The 18,423-nt window shown below is 32.6% G+C and overlaps 1 protein-coding gene across 1 annotated transcript in view; it reads right to left on the bottom strand.

The window, feature by feature from the left end:
* Positions 1–18,423, bottom strand: part of LOC150104168 (gamma-aminobutyric acid receptor subunit alpha-2-like) — a 99,826-nt gene that overhangs the window by 35,058 nt on the left and 46,345 nt on the right. The window contains exons 5-9 of the mRNA XM_090396413.1: positions 13,483–13,586; positions 6,184–6,251; positions 5,549–5,769; positions 3,124–3,206; positions 2,058–2,192 (exon numbers count right to left, since the gene is read on the bottom strand). Coding sequence (XP_090252539.1) covers positions 2,058–2,192; positions 3,124–3,206; positions 5,549–5,769; positions 6,184–6,251; positions 13,483–13,586 — 611 coding nt within the window. The remainder of the gene's footprint in view (positions 1–2,057; positions 2,193–3,123; positions 3,207–5,548; positions 5,770–6,183; positions 6,252–13,482; positions 13,587–18,423) is intronic.

Below are 18,423 nucleotides of genomic sequence, written 5' to 3'. Positions count from 1 at the left end.
GCTAATCTTCTCTGTATAATTATGCCATTCTATCCCTTAGTATTATGTGAAACAATCTTCTCTCCAAGGCTCTTTAGGTTACACTCAAGTCTTCCTGCTTTACAGCCGTTGTCTATGTCTCACTTCCATAGGTATATATATACTAGAATAACGCACATATTAAATACCGTTCTTTTTTTTTTTTTAAGCATAAAGCCTCTTAACATATAAACTTGGTACAAACAAAACGCTTTGTTTATTTATATGATTCTTCTATTTATTTTGTTTTTCCTTAAAATTAGCTAATTGTCTTCGGTAAATATGGCCATCTACAGTTTCAATAGGATTAGTAGATAATTTTATTTCGACTAAACTGAATTTGAATATGAATTTTGCTTAAATTATGCAACTTTTGAAATTTCGTTTTTCGTGCTAACTCTGTTAAGTATTTTACCCTTTCCTGAGCTTGATATTTTATGGATTTTATGAATGTTTTGATATTAATTCCATGTTTTCTCCACGAGACATTCCTAAAGACACATTCTAATGGCAATTCCTTTCTCTCAAGTTCTAACTTTATACAGGCCGGCGAGTTCTGATATACTTTTTAGGATGGCGTTTTAGTTGAATCTATTTATTAATTTGACTGCTATAAAGAATAAAGGGCTTTCTCAAAATCTACAAACACTAAATATACAGAAATTTGGTATTCGTTTACTTTTCTGTGACTTGGTTAATTATGTGGATTTTTCTTTTTTAGGGAATCTTGCTCTGAAGCTAGCTTGTTCATTTTTTGCATCTTGTAGCGTATAAATTATTTGATACCAGACTAATTCTCCCATATTTATTGATATTATCAAAATTATTTTTTTATGCAATAAGACAATATTTTCTTATGATGCTCCCGCCCATGTTATTTGTAAACTTGTAGTACATTTTGTACCGTGAGCTGGTTAGGAATATTATTTTCCTATTTTAATCAATTTTATACTTTTTTTGTATTTTTCATTTATATTTTACACAGTCAGGAAACCCTGCTCTGGAGACCAAATATCGAACCTTTTCAAGCCACTTCAGACCTCCAATAAGCGCACAGATGGTCTCACACTAGGAGATGAAATTCATCTCTCACCTGTAGACAATCACAAACACCCATGCCCACGCGGGATTCAAACCCGCAGCCTATAGGTTGAGAGCGAGTACGCTAACCACTCGGCCAACCACAAACCGGCAGATCATTTCTTTATGCCACTAATTGATTGAGGAGTGATTATTATTTTATAGTTTGCGTTGAAACATAACTAAAATATTAATGTATTTTTAACCAATATAAGAAAAGTACATTAGACCAATAGAAATAACTGGAGGTAGTATTCCTCTCTGTGAATTGGTGTTTAGTAAAACATATACTTTTAGATATAGTTAAATTTCTATGGTTAAAAAAACACTATCGGAAAAAAAAATTATATTTCTGTGTATGTTGGTAAATGTATTATGCATTTCAGAGTAGTGGCCGGGATAAGAATAGCCCCAGTGTAGCCCATGCATGTAGTACGAGGCGACTAAAATGGGTACTCGGGGAGGGTAATGGATGACAATGCTGTAGCCAATGAAGTTTTAACTGAGGCTCGGCTATTGTTGTTACCCTCTTGCCATGATCAGAGTTTATAGCTCCTATACTACTCCATCCATACATTTTCTTCTACAGATAACGGGGAATATGAAAAGCCTTAAATGCATTAAATAAATAAAAATACATTTCAGAAAAAATATATAAATAAAAAATATAATTCGAGTTCCTCTGACGATGTTCTTATACTCAACTCTATATAATGATAACTGTGCACTCCAGAAATATTTTTATCGTTTCGAAAATATAATATTACGAGAATTATGTTATATACCATGGATTATTCTAAATTTAATTATTATACAGTTACAAATTTCTGAACAAATATGTCAGGTGCTTATTGAACGTTTTGATAATATCTTCGAATTCATGACCGCTGATAACTTTGTTTATCGTATTTATTCAATTTTTTTGGAACAATTGATTATCATAAGTTCCAGTTCCTTACCTTTTTCAACCATTCTTGTCATATTCCCGACTGGATTAGAGATTAAGTCGAATGAAGACATTTTCATGTCTGAAGCAATAACAACACGTCTTGATGGATTCCATCTGTAAAGAACATCTTTAGATGAATATCCATCTGGAAGAGAAAATACGTTATATTCAAATATAACAACACAAAGTTATGTAAACTTTGTACACTTAAATTGAGTAAAATATATCATAAATATTTTATGTGATATTTTTGGTAGGTTGATACATTCATCGAATTTAATTGGTTAATTACTAGATAGTATTATTATTTTTAAGAAAGATAACCCATATTAACAAATGCTGGTCATTGTTTTGTGAAAAAGGATAATATAATTTCGCTTCCTTACCTAAACAAAGAAAAACCAAATTTGGACTTCAAGAAACCGAAATTATTGATACTATTAGCAGTTAGTTGTGGTCGGAGAACTAGGTAAACCTTCAGCATAAGCTGCCTGCCACTCAAAATTAAATTATCACATCGAAAGAACGGCTATCGCATGAATAAAATACTTAAGGAAGTGGTAAAGGACTTGTATACTGTCCTGCTGGATTCTTTCAGAAAACGTAGTTCAAATAACCCACTTTAAGATGTGTTACTGAGATAATCATCTCAAAGATGACGGGAGTCGTTTTCTTATGAATAATTATTCATAAGAAAACGACTCCCGTCGTTTTCTTTGAGTACTAAATTAAAGTACTATTAATTAGTACTATTTAAGTAAATTAAAGTACTAATTATAATTAGTACTTTAAAAAATCAACATCTTAATTAAACCTTTAATTCATAATATTCTTATTATAACGTTTAATTGGAGATTATTTGATTATACGATATTTGGAGTTGATAAATTCATTTATGATCTAAGCCCTACTAGATTCAGGAATTAAATTAGTAAGTAAGCATGTTAGAAAAGCATAAAATAATATACTATGTAAAGTATTCTAAAAATAAAGCTGTTTGATAACTCTGTATAATTTTTAAATAAATACAAAATATTATAATAAAAAACATCATGTTACATAATAACAACACTTACAGCTTCCAATATGCAGTGGGCATCTTTGTATATCCATGGGAAATTTTCTCAAATCCATTGGACAGTTAGCCCTAACTGTTAACCTAAACACATTGAGAAAAAACAGAAATTAATCAATTCCATTAAGTAAAGGAAATTTATTTATTGAAGAAAAAGGAGGAAAAGCTATATTAATATCGTTTTTCAACGGTAAAGTCGATTGCAGAAAACTATTTCGACATATTTGAAGATCACGTGTTATATTTAAACAATAGTTTAAATATGATTAATAACAGTGTTATCCAGATGCAAAATTATGATGGTATAGCGGAAATGTTGTACAGAAGAATTTCTGAAAAGCCATTCAAGAATTAAATACTTTAGCATAATGACTCAAATATTTTCAATCATGTGGAAAGTGTTTGACTAGGGAGTCAAAATCTGGTCCCCAACCGGCATCTTACGCAATTCCTATACGAACAGAATGGTATGACTAGTCTGTAGCATTGTCGAAAATGTAAGAGATTCTTGTGGGTTCATGTGTTATTTAGATTTCTTGCAAAATGTTCTACTAAATACTTCCTAATTCTTCTATCATCTGAAGACATTCGACATACCTTTAGGTGGGATCGAATCAATGGCTGTGTGCATGTGTGTGTTTGCATTCGCTCACACACGCACACCATTAAAAGCTAGTTAATTTTGTAGGCAGAAATATAAATTGCAGTTCGATAGAAGAAAACTGATTCTGATAAATTTTTCGTTATATAAACAACTAGGTTAAGCAGTGGGATGGATCGAAAACGAATAATTTTTAGATGTTAAGTCTTTCAGATGATCTTATGAATGTAAAAGTCGCTAACATTCGGTAGAGAACATATGAATTTTTGAGGTGAAAAAATAAAGAAGTGCTCATCATAGGCCTAGAGTAATGCAGGAGAGCCTGATAGTATTAGGAGAAAGCAAAGATAGACAGATAAATATATAGTATGAGAGATACAAAAAAGGCCTCATCTCTTTTATATAATCATATGGCCAAAGGCTATCAGTTTTCCTTTTTCACCAACCTCGTGCAGATTAATAACCAAAAGACCAATTGAAACTAAAGCGCAAAGATGATTGGTACCCAGGTTAACCCATCTGGGTTAATCGCCTTGAGTTAGCCTTCTCTGTCTTGGATTGCTCTCACTCATCCGTGCAATTGACTATAAGACCACATTGAACTAAGAGAATGGAACTGTTCAATAAACCTCTCATAGCAATAATAGACAGAATTTTATCTTCCCCTAGTGAATATTGCATAACGTGGGTGGTCTACACCATCTAGTTATAAATTTGATATCTCCTAGAATGCTTCTTTCTAAATACAAAAATCATCTGACTGAAAATTTCCACAATGCAGTATTATAAAGTATTTGTATGCCATAATGCTGGTTTTCAAATCCATGTTTCTTTCTAACTTTCCATAAATTGTATTTTAATTCATTAATTACAAAAATCGAAATTCTCTTTCCATTACTAACGGGTGTTGAGCACTGGAAAAAATAACCTATTCTGTGGTAAGTAATGGAATTCTCAACACATCACATAATATATTCCAAATACGCAGGCAAGTGGAAGCTGCAGAATAGGTCTCTACTGTTTCCAATCGGTAACAGATGTCAGAGATCAGATCTCCGATGTTAAAGTACCACCATTTGATGATATTGACTGGAAGGTGACTATATGCAATTCTCTAAGCAACATCCCTCCTGTTATAGTGTCCTTGGAACTTCAATGAATTATGAAACAGTGTTGTTGGCAGTACCAAAGTGCGGAAATTCGAGGCGAAATAAATTAAAAAAATAATTATGTGAATTTGATAAGTAAACAGCGTTATTTGTATAATTATATAAATTTGATAAGTAAACAGTGTTACTTGTATTTGATACGTAAACAGCGTTACTTGTATAATTATGTAAATTTGATAAGTAAACAGTGTTACTTGTATGTTAAGTTATATGTATAGAAGGAATATTTTACACGGATAATTAATTCTATAAAGTGTATTATATTATCTAAAAGAAAATAATAATATTTCAATAAATATAAAGAATATACGATTTATAAAAAATGTTTATTTAGTTAAAACTATGATATATATAAACTATGACATAATCCAATATATTTAAATAAACTGATTAAAAAGAACCTGTGAAATTTGTAATAGATAGAGAGCGAGAGATTTAGGGTGTGAGATTTTAATTTGTGCTTTCTGTGGATAATTATTTAATGGCTTTAAACCATTTTATTAGGTCGAACTCAAAAGGAATAAAAGTGAAAAAAAAAACGTAAATGGAACATAACTAAATTTGTAAGAATATTTTAATATTTATTAATTTTCAACTTCTTTGGGGTTTTAAATGCGATTTCTTCTCTCAAAAATATAACTTCTAAAATTACGTACCGTGAAGAATACAAAACCCTCCCGTCTTGATGAATTCGAACGAACTTGTTCGGAGAAGTAATGGTATGAAGATACGATTGCTTTCCATTAAAAAAATAAGTATCAGGACGCCATATCTTTTCTAACATGGAGATAGACAAGGCCAAGGTTGGCATTGCCCCTGCAAATTCCAGTCTTCTGTCTACCCAGCTCTGGCGAAAGTAGCAATCCATTGAAAAAGACTAGAAAACGTACAGTAACAAAGTAAGACATTAGTTTCTATGGAAATGACCACGTTTTTATTTATATTTACGATTTTTATGTTTGCTGTGACGACGTGCATTTACTTTAGTTCACATACAAAAAGTATTATTTAGATTTTTATTTACAATTCAAATTATTATCATTAAATTTTATGAACTGTTGCCCATTAAATCATGGGGAAAGATGTTTCTGCATTTCATAAATAGTAATGTGCTAGCAGATTAATATAATTAAAAAACACATTGTGACACAGTTAATAAAATACTCCTTTCGGAGCTGTAGAGAATTATTATTAAAAAAGGAATATTTCGGAAATATTATCTTTGCGCCATTTATCAATAATCGAAATAATGGGAGTTTTTTTTTTTAACAAAAAAAGTATTATAATTTACCATGTCTATTTCGGACACAGGACCCATACTTCGAACTTCGATATCTAGAGACACTTGAGTTGGTTGACCTACAGAAATAAAAAATGAAACTTGACCTTTCTCTATTGCACTGAATCATATCAAACGAAACAGTACCGATATAATACTCTGCAACAATCAATAATTGGTAATCATTTAATAAATCAACGAACGAATCATTTTATTCTGACATCCAAATATACGAAATATATACAAGAAATAAGTGCAACATACTGTAGAGTAAAAAAGTGACATATACAAATTATTAGGCAAAGTAAACCCAAAGTTAGCTATTGGCCAATATGTACATTTTATGTATAAGATAAGATTCGTGAACACATAGTCAAACCACTGAAACTAGTACCGTTGCCAATCGATTATTTTATACATTTTTTCTGAAATATTTTCCTTAATGTGAAAAATAAATATTTAATGAAATGATTATATTTTGACTTTCTTCATTCCTTATAGACAAAGGCAAGTTATTAGAGTATTAAATGTTTTTAACATGAATTAGTTCCTGTTTTGTGTCTACAAAGAAAACTATCTTATTTAACTTACACTCTTCAGTATTATTATTATTATTAATAATAATAATAATAATAATAATAATAATAATATAAGAAACACTCAACCGACCTCCTTCCAGTTATACAAAAACTGTTAAATAAAATTTTCGAAACGGGACACATACCTGAAGCACTGAAGACTGCACTAATCACACCCATACACAAACAAGGAAAAAGAAACATAATAAGTAATTACAGACCTATCGCCACGCTGCCTGTAATCAACCAAATCATGGAGCGCATTGTACATCAGAAACTCTCCACATACGTTGAAAAATTTCAAATCATACCCAAAACACAATATGGCTTTCAAAAAAATAAAGGAACAGCAACACTCCTGGAAGACTTCACAGATCTAATAAACTCCGCATTGGATAAAAACAGAATAACATTAGTGGTATTCATTGACTTAACAAAAGCATTTGACACACTAACACATAAAACCTTGTTAACGAAACTTACCCATATCGGAATTGGAGGTCGTCTACTCCAGTGGTTTAAAGCATACACGAAAAACAGAAAGCACATCACACGTATAGGATCAGCACACAGCAAAGAGGTACATGTAACCTGTGGAGTACCACAAGGAGCTGTCCTATCTTCCATTCTATTTAACATATACACACACGACATAAGCCAACTCCCCCTAAAAAGTAAAATCTTCCAGTATGCAGACGACACTGCCATAGTATCCATTCACAACAATGCAAATATCGCTTACAAAAATATGCAACACGACATCAATCAAATCACTAACTGGTTAACCGAAAATGGCATATATATAAACCCTGGAAAAACAAAGCTAATGGTATTCAAAAACCCCCAAACCCTGCCCATAGAAACTAAATATCTCACTATCAAACATTCATCCTCCTATACACAAAATGCAGAACCTAAAATCACAACCATCACACAGGTGAAAACAACACGCTACCTTGGACTTCACTTCGATGCAGATCAAAGTTGGAATAGCCATACAAACTACCTACATACCAAGCTTAGGATAATAGCAAGCAAACTAGACAGATTAAAAGACATTGCCCCAACCCACATAAAAATACTAATCTATAAAGAATTATGTGAAAACATTTTAAGATATGCAATCACATCATACGCATTTTGCGCAGACTACAGACTTAACAGGCTACAATGGTTGCAAGATAAAATGATAAAACTGATATTCTGGGAACAACCCACTCTTATGCAGGAAGCATGGACAAAACACAAAATACTTAAGGTGAAACACTTACGCCACTACACAGTCATGTTAAAACACTACTACAGCCCAACTTATAGAGCAACCAGAACAACATATCAAATAACAAGACCACAATCAACAAACTACATAACATATAAGTACAACAATCACCACGGCAAAGCCACCCGAAACTTCTACGTACCTGACATGATAAACAAACTGCCGTTCGACAACAGAAAACTAGGAACATACAGAGAGCTGAAACAGGCACTATATAAATATTATAGCGAGAATGAAAATTAGAGCAATTCCTGTTTCTCTCTCCCCACCACACATACACACACACACAAACCACGACAACCCCCCCCCCCCTCAATAAACTACCACTACAAGAACAAAAAGAAACAAACACACCATGTCTAAATCCAACCCTATTTGCACAAAAAAAAAGTTAAACTGTAATAGCAGTCAAAGTCTTTCAAACACGTACCAACAAACAGTAAAATCAACACCTGGCTTGTGACCACTATAGGAACACAACCATGAAACCACCACCCTCTGTCATCTATTATCTTCCTCAGATAAGCTCTGCTAAGCTTCGAGGAAGAAAATTACTGACTTGCAAGTATCTGTTATACACACTTGTAATGCGTTATAAATATTATATACATATAATTACTACAGCAACTATGTAAGCAATTCATCTGAGACAAAAAAAAAAAAAAAAAAATTCTGTATAATCCTTATTGTAAATACTGTAAATATTATTATTGTATGTAACTTATACTGAGACATAATAAAATGTAAAAAAAAAAAAATTATTATTATTATTATTGAATTGTGTGTGTATGCTGCATTACTGCATTGTATCGTGAATTGTGTCAGATTGGTGCCAATCCATATTTAGCTAGTTTAAAAAAATGTATATTCATAATTATAAAATGTACTCTGCATTTTGTATATCGAATATTCGTACTGTACAGAAAAGATAATATGTTTTTCATTGTGTGTGTGTGCAGATACTCTGTATGATTGTAAACCTTATTATTTTCATTGTAAAAACAAATAAGTCGTTTATAAAAAAAAAAAAAAATTATTATTATTATTATCATTATTATATTCTAAATTCAAAAATTCTGTATAAACCTTATTGTAAATACTGTAAAAATTATTATTGTATGTAATTTATACTGAGACATAATAAAATGTTAAAAAAAATATTATTATTATTATTATTATTATTATTAGGAACAGTAGTGATCTATAAGCTATAAATAGCTCAGAAGTAATATGTTTAATATGGTATGTTTATTGCACATTGCGATACCGCAATATCCAGTTATAATTAACATCTGAATTATTTAGTAGTTATAGGCTTCACTGATAGAATAGATCCCTTCACAATTTAGGATTTCATAATGAGCAGCATTCTGAATCTATGCAAGATATATAATATAATATTTTTATTTTTATTTTTAATTTTTAAGTTTAAGAATCTATCATATAGTGAAGTCTGTTTAACGTGTATATATATATATATATATATATATATATATATATATATATATGAATAAAAAATATTTTTAATTATTTGTATGTATTTAATTATGTAGAAATTTATTTCAAAACCTGTCTGTTATTGTGCTGAAACTTAATCAAACAATCGAAGTACTCCATCCATCTATTCATTGGACATCAACAGATGCAGTATGGTCATTCAGGTACTCGGTGCTGTGCCACACTAGTCTTCCAAGTGGTACTGTTTTATCTAACCTTCTAATACTGTTTTGAAAAGTCCTTCTATCCTTTCAGTGTGTCCAAAGTATTTCAACTTTCTTCTGTCAATGTCTTTACCGAGCCTTTAAGTTCCGCTGATACTTTCTAACATCTATTCATTTGATCGCTTTTCAGTATATGATACCCTAAACATCCTTCTGTCACACCACATCATATAAGTGGCTATTCATTTTCTGTCAGAGTTGTGTAGGTTCAAATCTCACATCCATAAGTCACTATTGGAAAAATAACTGCCTCAAATACTAGAGTATTTAATTTGCGCTTTTACAACTCTCTCTCTCTCTCTCTCTCTCTCTCTCTCTCACACACACACACACACACACACACACACACACACACACACACTATCTCTATATAGTTTGGTTGTCATTATATCTTGTTTTTATTTTTCAATACACTATTGTAAGAATTATAAATATTACTTCATTAGAGTGAGTCGCTTAAGCATCATAGTTACATAACGGAGGACAGATTTCCACATAGAATCCAAGGGATACCAAGAACAGAACAGAACAGAACAGAACAGGAATTTCGATCCATTTTTTTAATCCATCATGAGCTCTATTATTAGGTATCTACCTGGATTCCGTATAAACGAGTATTGGCTGGCAATTTGACATAAAATGCGATGAAACATTCTCACAACGGAGCTCCGTAGATCATTCAGTATAGACGAAGCCCTTTTGTGGCAAAGACCAAGGTTCAATTACCGTCAGTGAAGTGAGGAACTTTATCTGGCCTTTTTCGACTAAGGGCGAGTTAACCGGTCTCATACGAAGATGGATGTTTTTTCTTCTGGTAACTCGGGTTTTTCATCCCTCAAAACAGGCAAACTGGTCCTGAGAACACACACGGCTACAGTCATAAAATATGCCTACGGTAAGGAAGACAACAGAAAATGACCTTGCTCATAATCATATCCCTAGTATGGTAGCATATAGCTGCCCCCATGAGCCGTTTGGCTGAGGGAATAGGATAGGATAGGATCATCACAACTGGAGAATCACTCAGTTCAACACGACTTCCAGAGTTTTTGTTAAGGTGCTAAGCTAATATTGAGAAGTCATTATTGGACAGAATTCAGCTCACGCCAGAAGAGATGAAGATAAGCACTATTAGGTTAAAATTATTAAACGGATATAAATGGATCAAGAGCGGACGTGGAAGTAAAATAACATATCTACATGACTGATGTTACAGAGAAGACGACTCAAAATCAGGTATGATGTTGCCAAACAATAATAATAATAATAATAATAATAATAATAATAATAATAATAATAATAATCTTCATTATTATTATTATACATCGTACTGACTGTTTTGTTAGATAATTTGCAGTCTTTTATTATGAGGATTACGTGTACATGAATGAGGCGGATTAATCCCACCTATTGTACTTCGAAACTTGTGTTAGCTTTTATGAAGCGAGTGGGATTTAGGCTTCACTATTTATATTTTTGTTACTGTTTATGGATGGGATGTAGGCATTGGATGCTGGTGATTTGTGATGTGTATATTAGTGTTAATGGTATATTAACTTTGTTGGTATAATTTACAGAGCTCGAGTTTTAATGTTTTGTAGTTGTCTATGTGTTTTAAATTTCTTAGTAGGTTGTTGAGTTGCTTGGGTATCTGATGTGATCTCACAAAAGAACCGTATTAGTTGTTGAAGGATGTAGGGATGTAGAGAGTTGTTGTGGGTCCCGTTATACGAAATGTGTCTCTGTTGTTTCGATAGGTGATTTTGAAGTAATTCCTTAGTAATATTATATAGTGTTTCATATTTTTAATGTTCAGGATTGATTCTCTGTATCGCCATGTTCTGGTCGGATATTGGTTGTTGCGTGTAAGGTGTCCAAATCACTGTTGACACAATTTTCGTATGTAATATTTCTAATTTTGATAGGTGGCTATTTGATGTATTTGCATAGACCATAGATTTGTTGCATAGATTGCATAGATTTGTTGCATAGATTGCATAGATTTACATAGCATAATAATAATAATAATAATAATATGGAGAGGCAAGAGGAGCTATGATATTCAATAGTAGACATGAAGAAAAACATTAAATGGCAGATAATTTCAAGTAGGTTGGTGAACGAAAATTTCAAAATGGGATAACTTATATTTGTTAATGATCTCATAAAAGGGTCTACTAAAGCATAAGTAGAGAAACTTTCTGAGTCACCAGAGAAGGTTGCCGACCTTACTTTTTTTCAGCTCTAAGCAGCAAACTGAAAATTCAATAAACATGTAGAAATCTTTTGGAAAATAAGAATAAAAACAGGAAGCGTATAATATCATCCAACCACCAATGATTCGGCATCGTTAGTGGTTGGATGATATACAACGCCATTTAACCATCCTGACATTTCTATAGGGATGTCCAGCAGTATCTCCCATTTGACAATTTCCTCGCACATGTTTCGTTTTTCCAAGAATTGGCAACAGCTGTCAACAGATTTCAATCAACCATTCATCCATGTATAAAAATGCAAACTGAGCGAACCATCATCTGATCATAAAGCAATTTTAGCGAATTCTGGTGTCTATAGAATGTTGCGAAATGACTTTTAATCTACTAATCAATTAAACTATATATCACATTAAAATGACTGGGATGACCTAAAAAATTTCAAAATGAATGTGGAATTTATCTTCAAAAATTACTCTTTATTCAAAGGAAAATTCATCGTTTAGTAATATTATTAATCCCAGAGAAGATTACAGCTGGGAAAGACGTGCTAATACTACAACAACTTATTAAGATTGTAATCAGATATGCCTTTAGAAACATAAAAATACATTCGTGTAAATTGGATGTTATTGGGAGGAAATAATAAACTTACTACTTTACTTATTGTCGATGATATGATACTCTTAAATAAATGTAGCGCAATTCCAAAGAACTCCTTCACTAAACTGAATAACTAATGTAAGATTCGGAGTTAAAGTCATCAGAAGATAACCGAATAAAAATGGTTGCAATGCATTAAACCCCACTTCCAGTTATGGTTCTGAAGGTTGGATCCGAAACAACACTGTCGATAAAAGACTTGTAACTACAGTATGAGAGTTCTGAGAAATATTAGAGGAGTGAACTACTGGAATTAATGGCAGAATTAATAACAAATGAAGAAATTATAAACGAACTTCATATTTTTAGCCTGAAAAAGGTCCATGTTTAATTTCTACAGCACATACATAAATTCAATATAAAAATAGAAACATCCTTAGCTCACTTAGGGCGTGTGTACTCTATGTTTATAACCATTCTTGGGCTGAGCTTTACATAAAACAATATCAGAATGTGAGAGGAAATATTAGCAAACCATGTAAGGGCGACCTGAAAACGATCCAGGGAAAACACAAATATCGAGCTGGACTAATGCATTTTAAACAAACTTGATATAGAAAAGTCTCATCTGTGTTTTTGAAAAATAACTTTTTCGATGTTTAAATCTGATTTTAGGAGATAGAAATATAACATGAAGATATAAGCAATGTTTTAAATCTACCTTAAAGCAAATACGATGTTTTGATTGGTCCTCAAGAAAACATTAAAAAAAAAACTCTTCGTATAGGAAGCATAATATACAAAGATATTACACTATTCACACTCACGCATTAATTCTCTATTTATACAGGTTTAATTAATGACCTAATACTTTCTTTCTCTCCTTCAGATAATTATTACATTATAAAACTTACCACCTAGGTCTGGACGGACGTGGTGATCGTATCCATCTAGAAGTCCATCTAGGAGTTCTGATATATTTTCTTTCAACGATGTCTGGTGTTCGTTAGCACCTAATCTGTAAAGGTGCACAAAAATGAATACAAGGTTAACGCAATTCCATGTTAATTTCAAAATAGACCAAAGTAAATTGTTGCGCAGTTGTATTTTTGGAAGAGTGAAAATTATTCTGTCAGCGGCAATATATTATCAATATGTTTCTCTAAAACATATTATAACAGAAAAATTTATTTTTCCTTTTCTTTCAATATATATATATATATATATATATATATATATATATATATATATATATATATATATATATATATATATATATATATATATATATATATATATATATATATATATATACAGGGAGATAGAGGGAGAGATAAAATGATGCATTTTAAATGCTAAACCACTTCTATTTTTGGTTTAAATATTGATGACTTTTAGGACAACCCTCATACAGTGTAGTTCCATCTTATTTCCCTCTATTCAAACCCTGAATAAATATCTGAAATAGAATTATTTCGTACCAAATGGTGAAATCAAAGGTGAAGTCCTGGTTCGGTCAAAATGCGCTGCTTTCATCACGATGGACTCGTATTATTTGTGCCCAGGGTTGAACGTGCCAAGAGGTAAACCAGCGCGCTACTACAACTTTAACTGGTGAACAGAGTGTAGGTCGTGAATTCAGATAAGTGGTTCGTTATTGAAAGTGGCTTTAAACATATCCCATGAAGCTTGAAATAACACCGTTGGTTTGATGCAAAGCCACAGCAGCATTTGCTACCTTTTTTTCGCATTTCCGACATCATCTTATTTTTTTTTATACAGTGTGACTTGTGGCTAAATAAATGTATATCCAATGTCGGATATGCATCGTGATATCTCTAAAGGAATGTTCGGAATATATTAATGATGGCTGTTACAGTTCTTGTTCCAAGACCCTGCAAGTGATGTCAACAGGAAATCAATCTGCTAGTTATCCATGTGAAAATGCAAATACACCAGATACTATAGACACCAGAATTGCAGCCAATTCTGGTATCTGTTTAATGGATACTGTTATATTTAATTTAATCAAATTAAATAATATATTTCACTTAAAAGCAATTCGAGATCATCTAAGAAAAAGGCCAAGATTATTGTGGCATTTATCATCAAAACACCATATTTTATCATGAAAGAAATATCTCATTTATTAGTAACTGAATCCCAATGATTTCTCTTATAGTTAGCTAACGAATGCATCTTACAGTAATGCTATCAGATTATATTGCATTATTTATAATTTAAGAAGCCGGTAGCTCGCCTTGAATTCATTGAAGTAGAAGTCACAAGCATGTTGGTGTGACGCCTTTAGTTGTAATGTCCTGGGTTCAATTTCCATGGAGGACACAAGAATCCTTAATACAAATTTCATTTAAAGAAGCGCTGGTCGGTTTCATACGGAGTCAATTAAGTTTCCATCTGAAATACTGTATTTTTCCTACTGCTAAACAGGCAACTCATCCATTGAATATACCTAGTGAATAGATACAGTGTATTAGCCTTTAGGATATGAGCAGATAAAAGGAAAGTAATTTGCAATAAATGGTAATAACTATTAATTCAAGACAATCCATTATGGGAACTAAGAAATTACGAACATATGCGGAATATGTTCGTAAGTTTAAGAAGAATTATAATTCCAATAAATTATTATATTCAACAATTTTTGACTGATAAATATTCCAAACAAATACTTTGCGGTTTAAAGGTTACAGATGGACAGTATGAGATGGGTGAGTGTCATCTTGATCCTAATCCGTGGAGCAAAAAAGGGCGGTTTCGAATCCGGTGTAGGACGTAGAACTATCATAAGAGCTTTTCGAGTTAACAAAACATATACAGTTTGATAGTACCTAGGAATATTAGAAGCCAATGATATTCTCCAATCTAAAGTTAAACAACAAGCAGCATCAGAATACATCAAAAGAGTTAGAAATATTCTGAAAACAAAACTAAATGAATTAAACGCAATTAGAGCAATGAATTCTTGGGTTACACCAGTGATCCGATACACAGCTGGCATAATAGATTGGACAAAAGGAGACCAGGACAATCTGGACAGCAAAACTAGAAAACTAATGACTGTGCATCATACATTACATCCACAAAGTGATGTAGACCGGTTGTACCTACAGTGGAGAATAGGTGGACGGGGTCTGATGCAAGTGAGACAGACTGTGGAAGAAGAAGAAATTAGTTTAAGAAGTTACATCGACAATAGCTCTGAGCCAATGCTTCCATCAATTACGCAAAGGGACCTTCTAAACGTAACAGAAAACAAATCCGATTACAAAAAGGAACAACAAAATAACCGATATATACGCTGGAAAAAATAAACCTTTGCATGGCCAATTTCTTCGAGATACTGAGGACAAAACTGACGTGAACATAGCGTGGCAATGTCTACAAAATGAATACATTAAAAAAGAAACAGAAGGATTTATTCTAGCAGCTTAAGAACAGGCATTATAAACTAATGCAATCAAAGCAAAAATTTTGAACATCAATAATAACAGCAAATGCAGATTATGCGATCAGAAAGATGAGACTGTAGAACATCTAATCAGCGCCTGCAGCAATATAGTTCAAACTGACTAGAAATACCGCCATGATCAAGTGGCCAAAATAATTCATTGGCATGTATGCAAAAATATGCCTTTCCTACTTCTAATGACTGGTGGCAGCATAAAATAGAGACTGTATTAGAAAACGAAACAGCAAAAATTCTCTGGGACTTTAGAATACAAACTGATCGGCATTTGGAACACAATAGACCTGACATCACAATTATCGAACATTGACAGCGATATCAATAATCCAGGTTTGGATTACTGATATAGCTGTATCCAGTGATAACAACATTAACAACAAAGAACTGGAAAAACTTAATAAATATCGAGATATGGCAATCGAAGTTGGCCAACTGTGGTTTAAACACACCAAAGTCATCCCAATAGTTATCGATGCACTTGGTGCAACTTCAAAGAAGCTATTCAACTATTTATAGCAATTAAATATCAACGAAGTGATCCCATATGACCTACAAAAAACTGCATTACTTGCAACACTCCATATTTTACAACGCTACCTGACGGACTATTCTTAGATTCTTGGGTAGAATCTGAATTGTTCTGTATCACCAGTCAAATTTTTGGTTATATGATATCTTGTTTTGACTGTGTATCAATTATGTGAATAATTTTATTTTATTTTTGTTTTGTTTTAATTTCACGTTTGAACATTTTATTATGTCACAGATAAATTACATAAATAGATACAGCAATAATTATAATACATTACAATTGGGAATAACAAATACTTGCAAGTTAATAATATTTTTAAATAATAATAATAATTTTTTTTCTGTATAATGTATTATATTCTTTCTTTGGGAGGCATTTCTGATTTCTTCCTCGAAGGTTAGTAGAGCTTATCTGAGGAAGATAATAGATGATAGATGGCGGTGGTTTCAGGGTTATGTTTCTATACTGTTTTTACTGTTTGTTGATACGTGCTTGGAAGACTTCAACTGCTATTACAGTTTAACTTTTTATTTCTTTTATTTTGCAAGTAGGGTTGGATTTAGACATGGTGTATTGGTGTATTTGTTTCATTGTGTTCTTGTAGTGATGGTTTTTGAGAAGGGGTTTGTCATAGGTTTGTGTGTGTGTGTGTGTGTGTGTGTGTGTGTGTGTGTGTGTGTGTGTGTGTGTGTGTGTGTGTGTGCGTGCGTGCGTGCGTGCGTGCATAGGGGGGAGAGAGAAACAGGAATTGCTCTAATTTCCATTCTTGCTATAATATTTATATAGCGCCTGTTTCAGCTCTCTGTATATTCCTAGGTTTCTGTCGTTGAACAGCAGTTTGTAAAAAACTGCCGTTTTTTGTAAACAAACTGCCGTTCGACGACAGAAACCTAGGAATATACAGAGAGCTGAAACAGGTTCTCTATAAATATTATAGCGAGAATGAAAATTAGAGCAATTCCTGTTTCTCTCTCCCCCCCCTATGCACGCACGCACGCACGCACGCACGCACGCACACACACACACACACACACACACACACACACACACACACACACACACACACACACACACACACACACACACACACACACCTATGACAACCCCCTCCCTCTCAAAACCATCACTACAAGAACACACAATTAAACAAACACACAATGTCTAAATCAACCCGACAAGGTACGTAGAAGTTTCGGGTGGCTTTGCCATTAAGATTGTTGTACTTATATTTTATGTAGTTTGTTGACTGTGGTCTTGTTATTTGATATGTTGTTCTGGTTACTCTATAGGTTGGGCTATAGTAATGTTTTAACATGACTGTGTAGTGGCATAAGTGTTTCATCTTAAATATTTTGTGTTTTGTCCGTGCTTCCTGCACGAGTTGTTCCCAGAATATCAGTTTTACCATTTTTTCTTGCAACCATTGTAACCTGTTAAGTCTATAGTCTTCGCAGAATGCGTATGATGTGATTGCATATCTTAAAATGTTTTCACATAATGCTTTATAGATTAGTATTTTTATGTGGGTTGGGGCAATGTCTTTTAATCTGTATAGTTTGCTTGCTATTATCCTAAGCTTGGTATGTAGGTAGTTTCTGTGGCTATTCCAACTTTGATCAGCATTCGAAGTGAAGTCCGAGATAGCGTGTTGTTTTCACCGGTGTGATGGTTGTGGTTTTAGGTTCTGCGCTTTGTGTATAGGAGGATGAATGTCGGATAGTGAAATATTTAGTTTCTATGGGCAGGGTTTGGGGTTTTTGAATATCATTAGCTTGGTTTTTCAGGATTTATATATATATATATATATATATATGCCGTTTTCTGTTAACCAGT

The sequence above is a fragment of the Typopeltis vanoorti genome, chromosome 8 (assembly GCF_054136105.1).
Source record: "Typopeltis vanoorti isolate ZY-2024b chromosome 8, IOZ_Tvanoo_1.0, whole genome shotgun sequence".
NCBI lineage: Eukaryota > Metazoa > Arthropoda > Arachnida > Uropygi > Thelyphonidae > Typopeltis > Typopeltis vanoorti.
The sequence above is the reverse complement of the archived record's forward strand: the minus strand, read 5'-3'. Positions and strand labels throughout refer to the sequence as shown.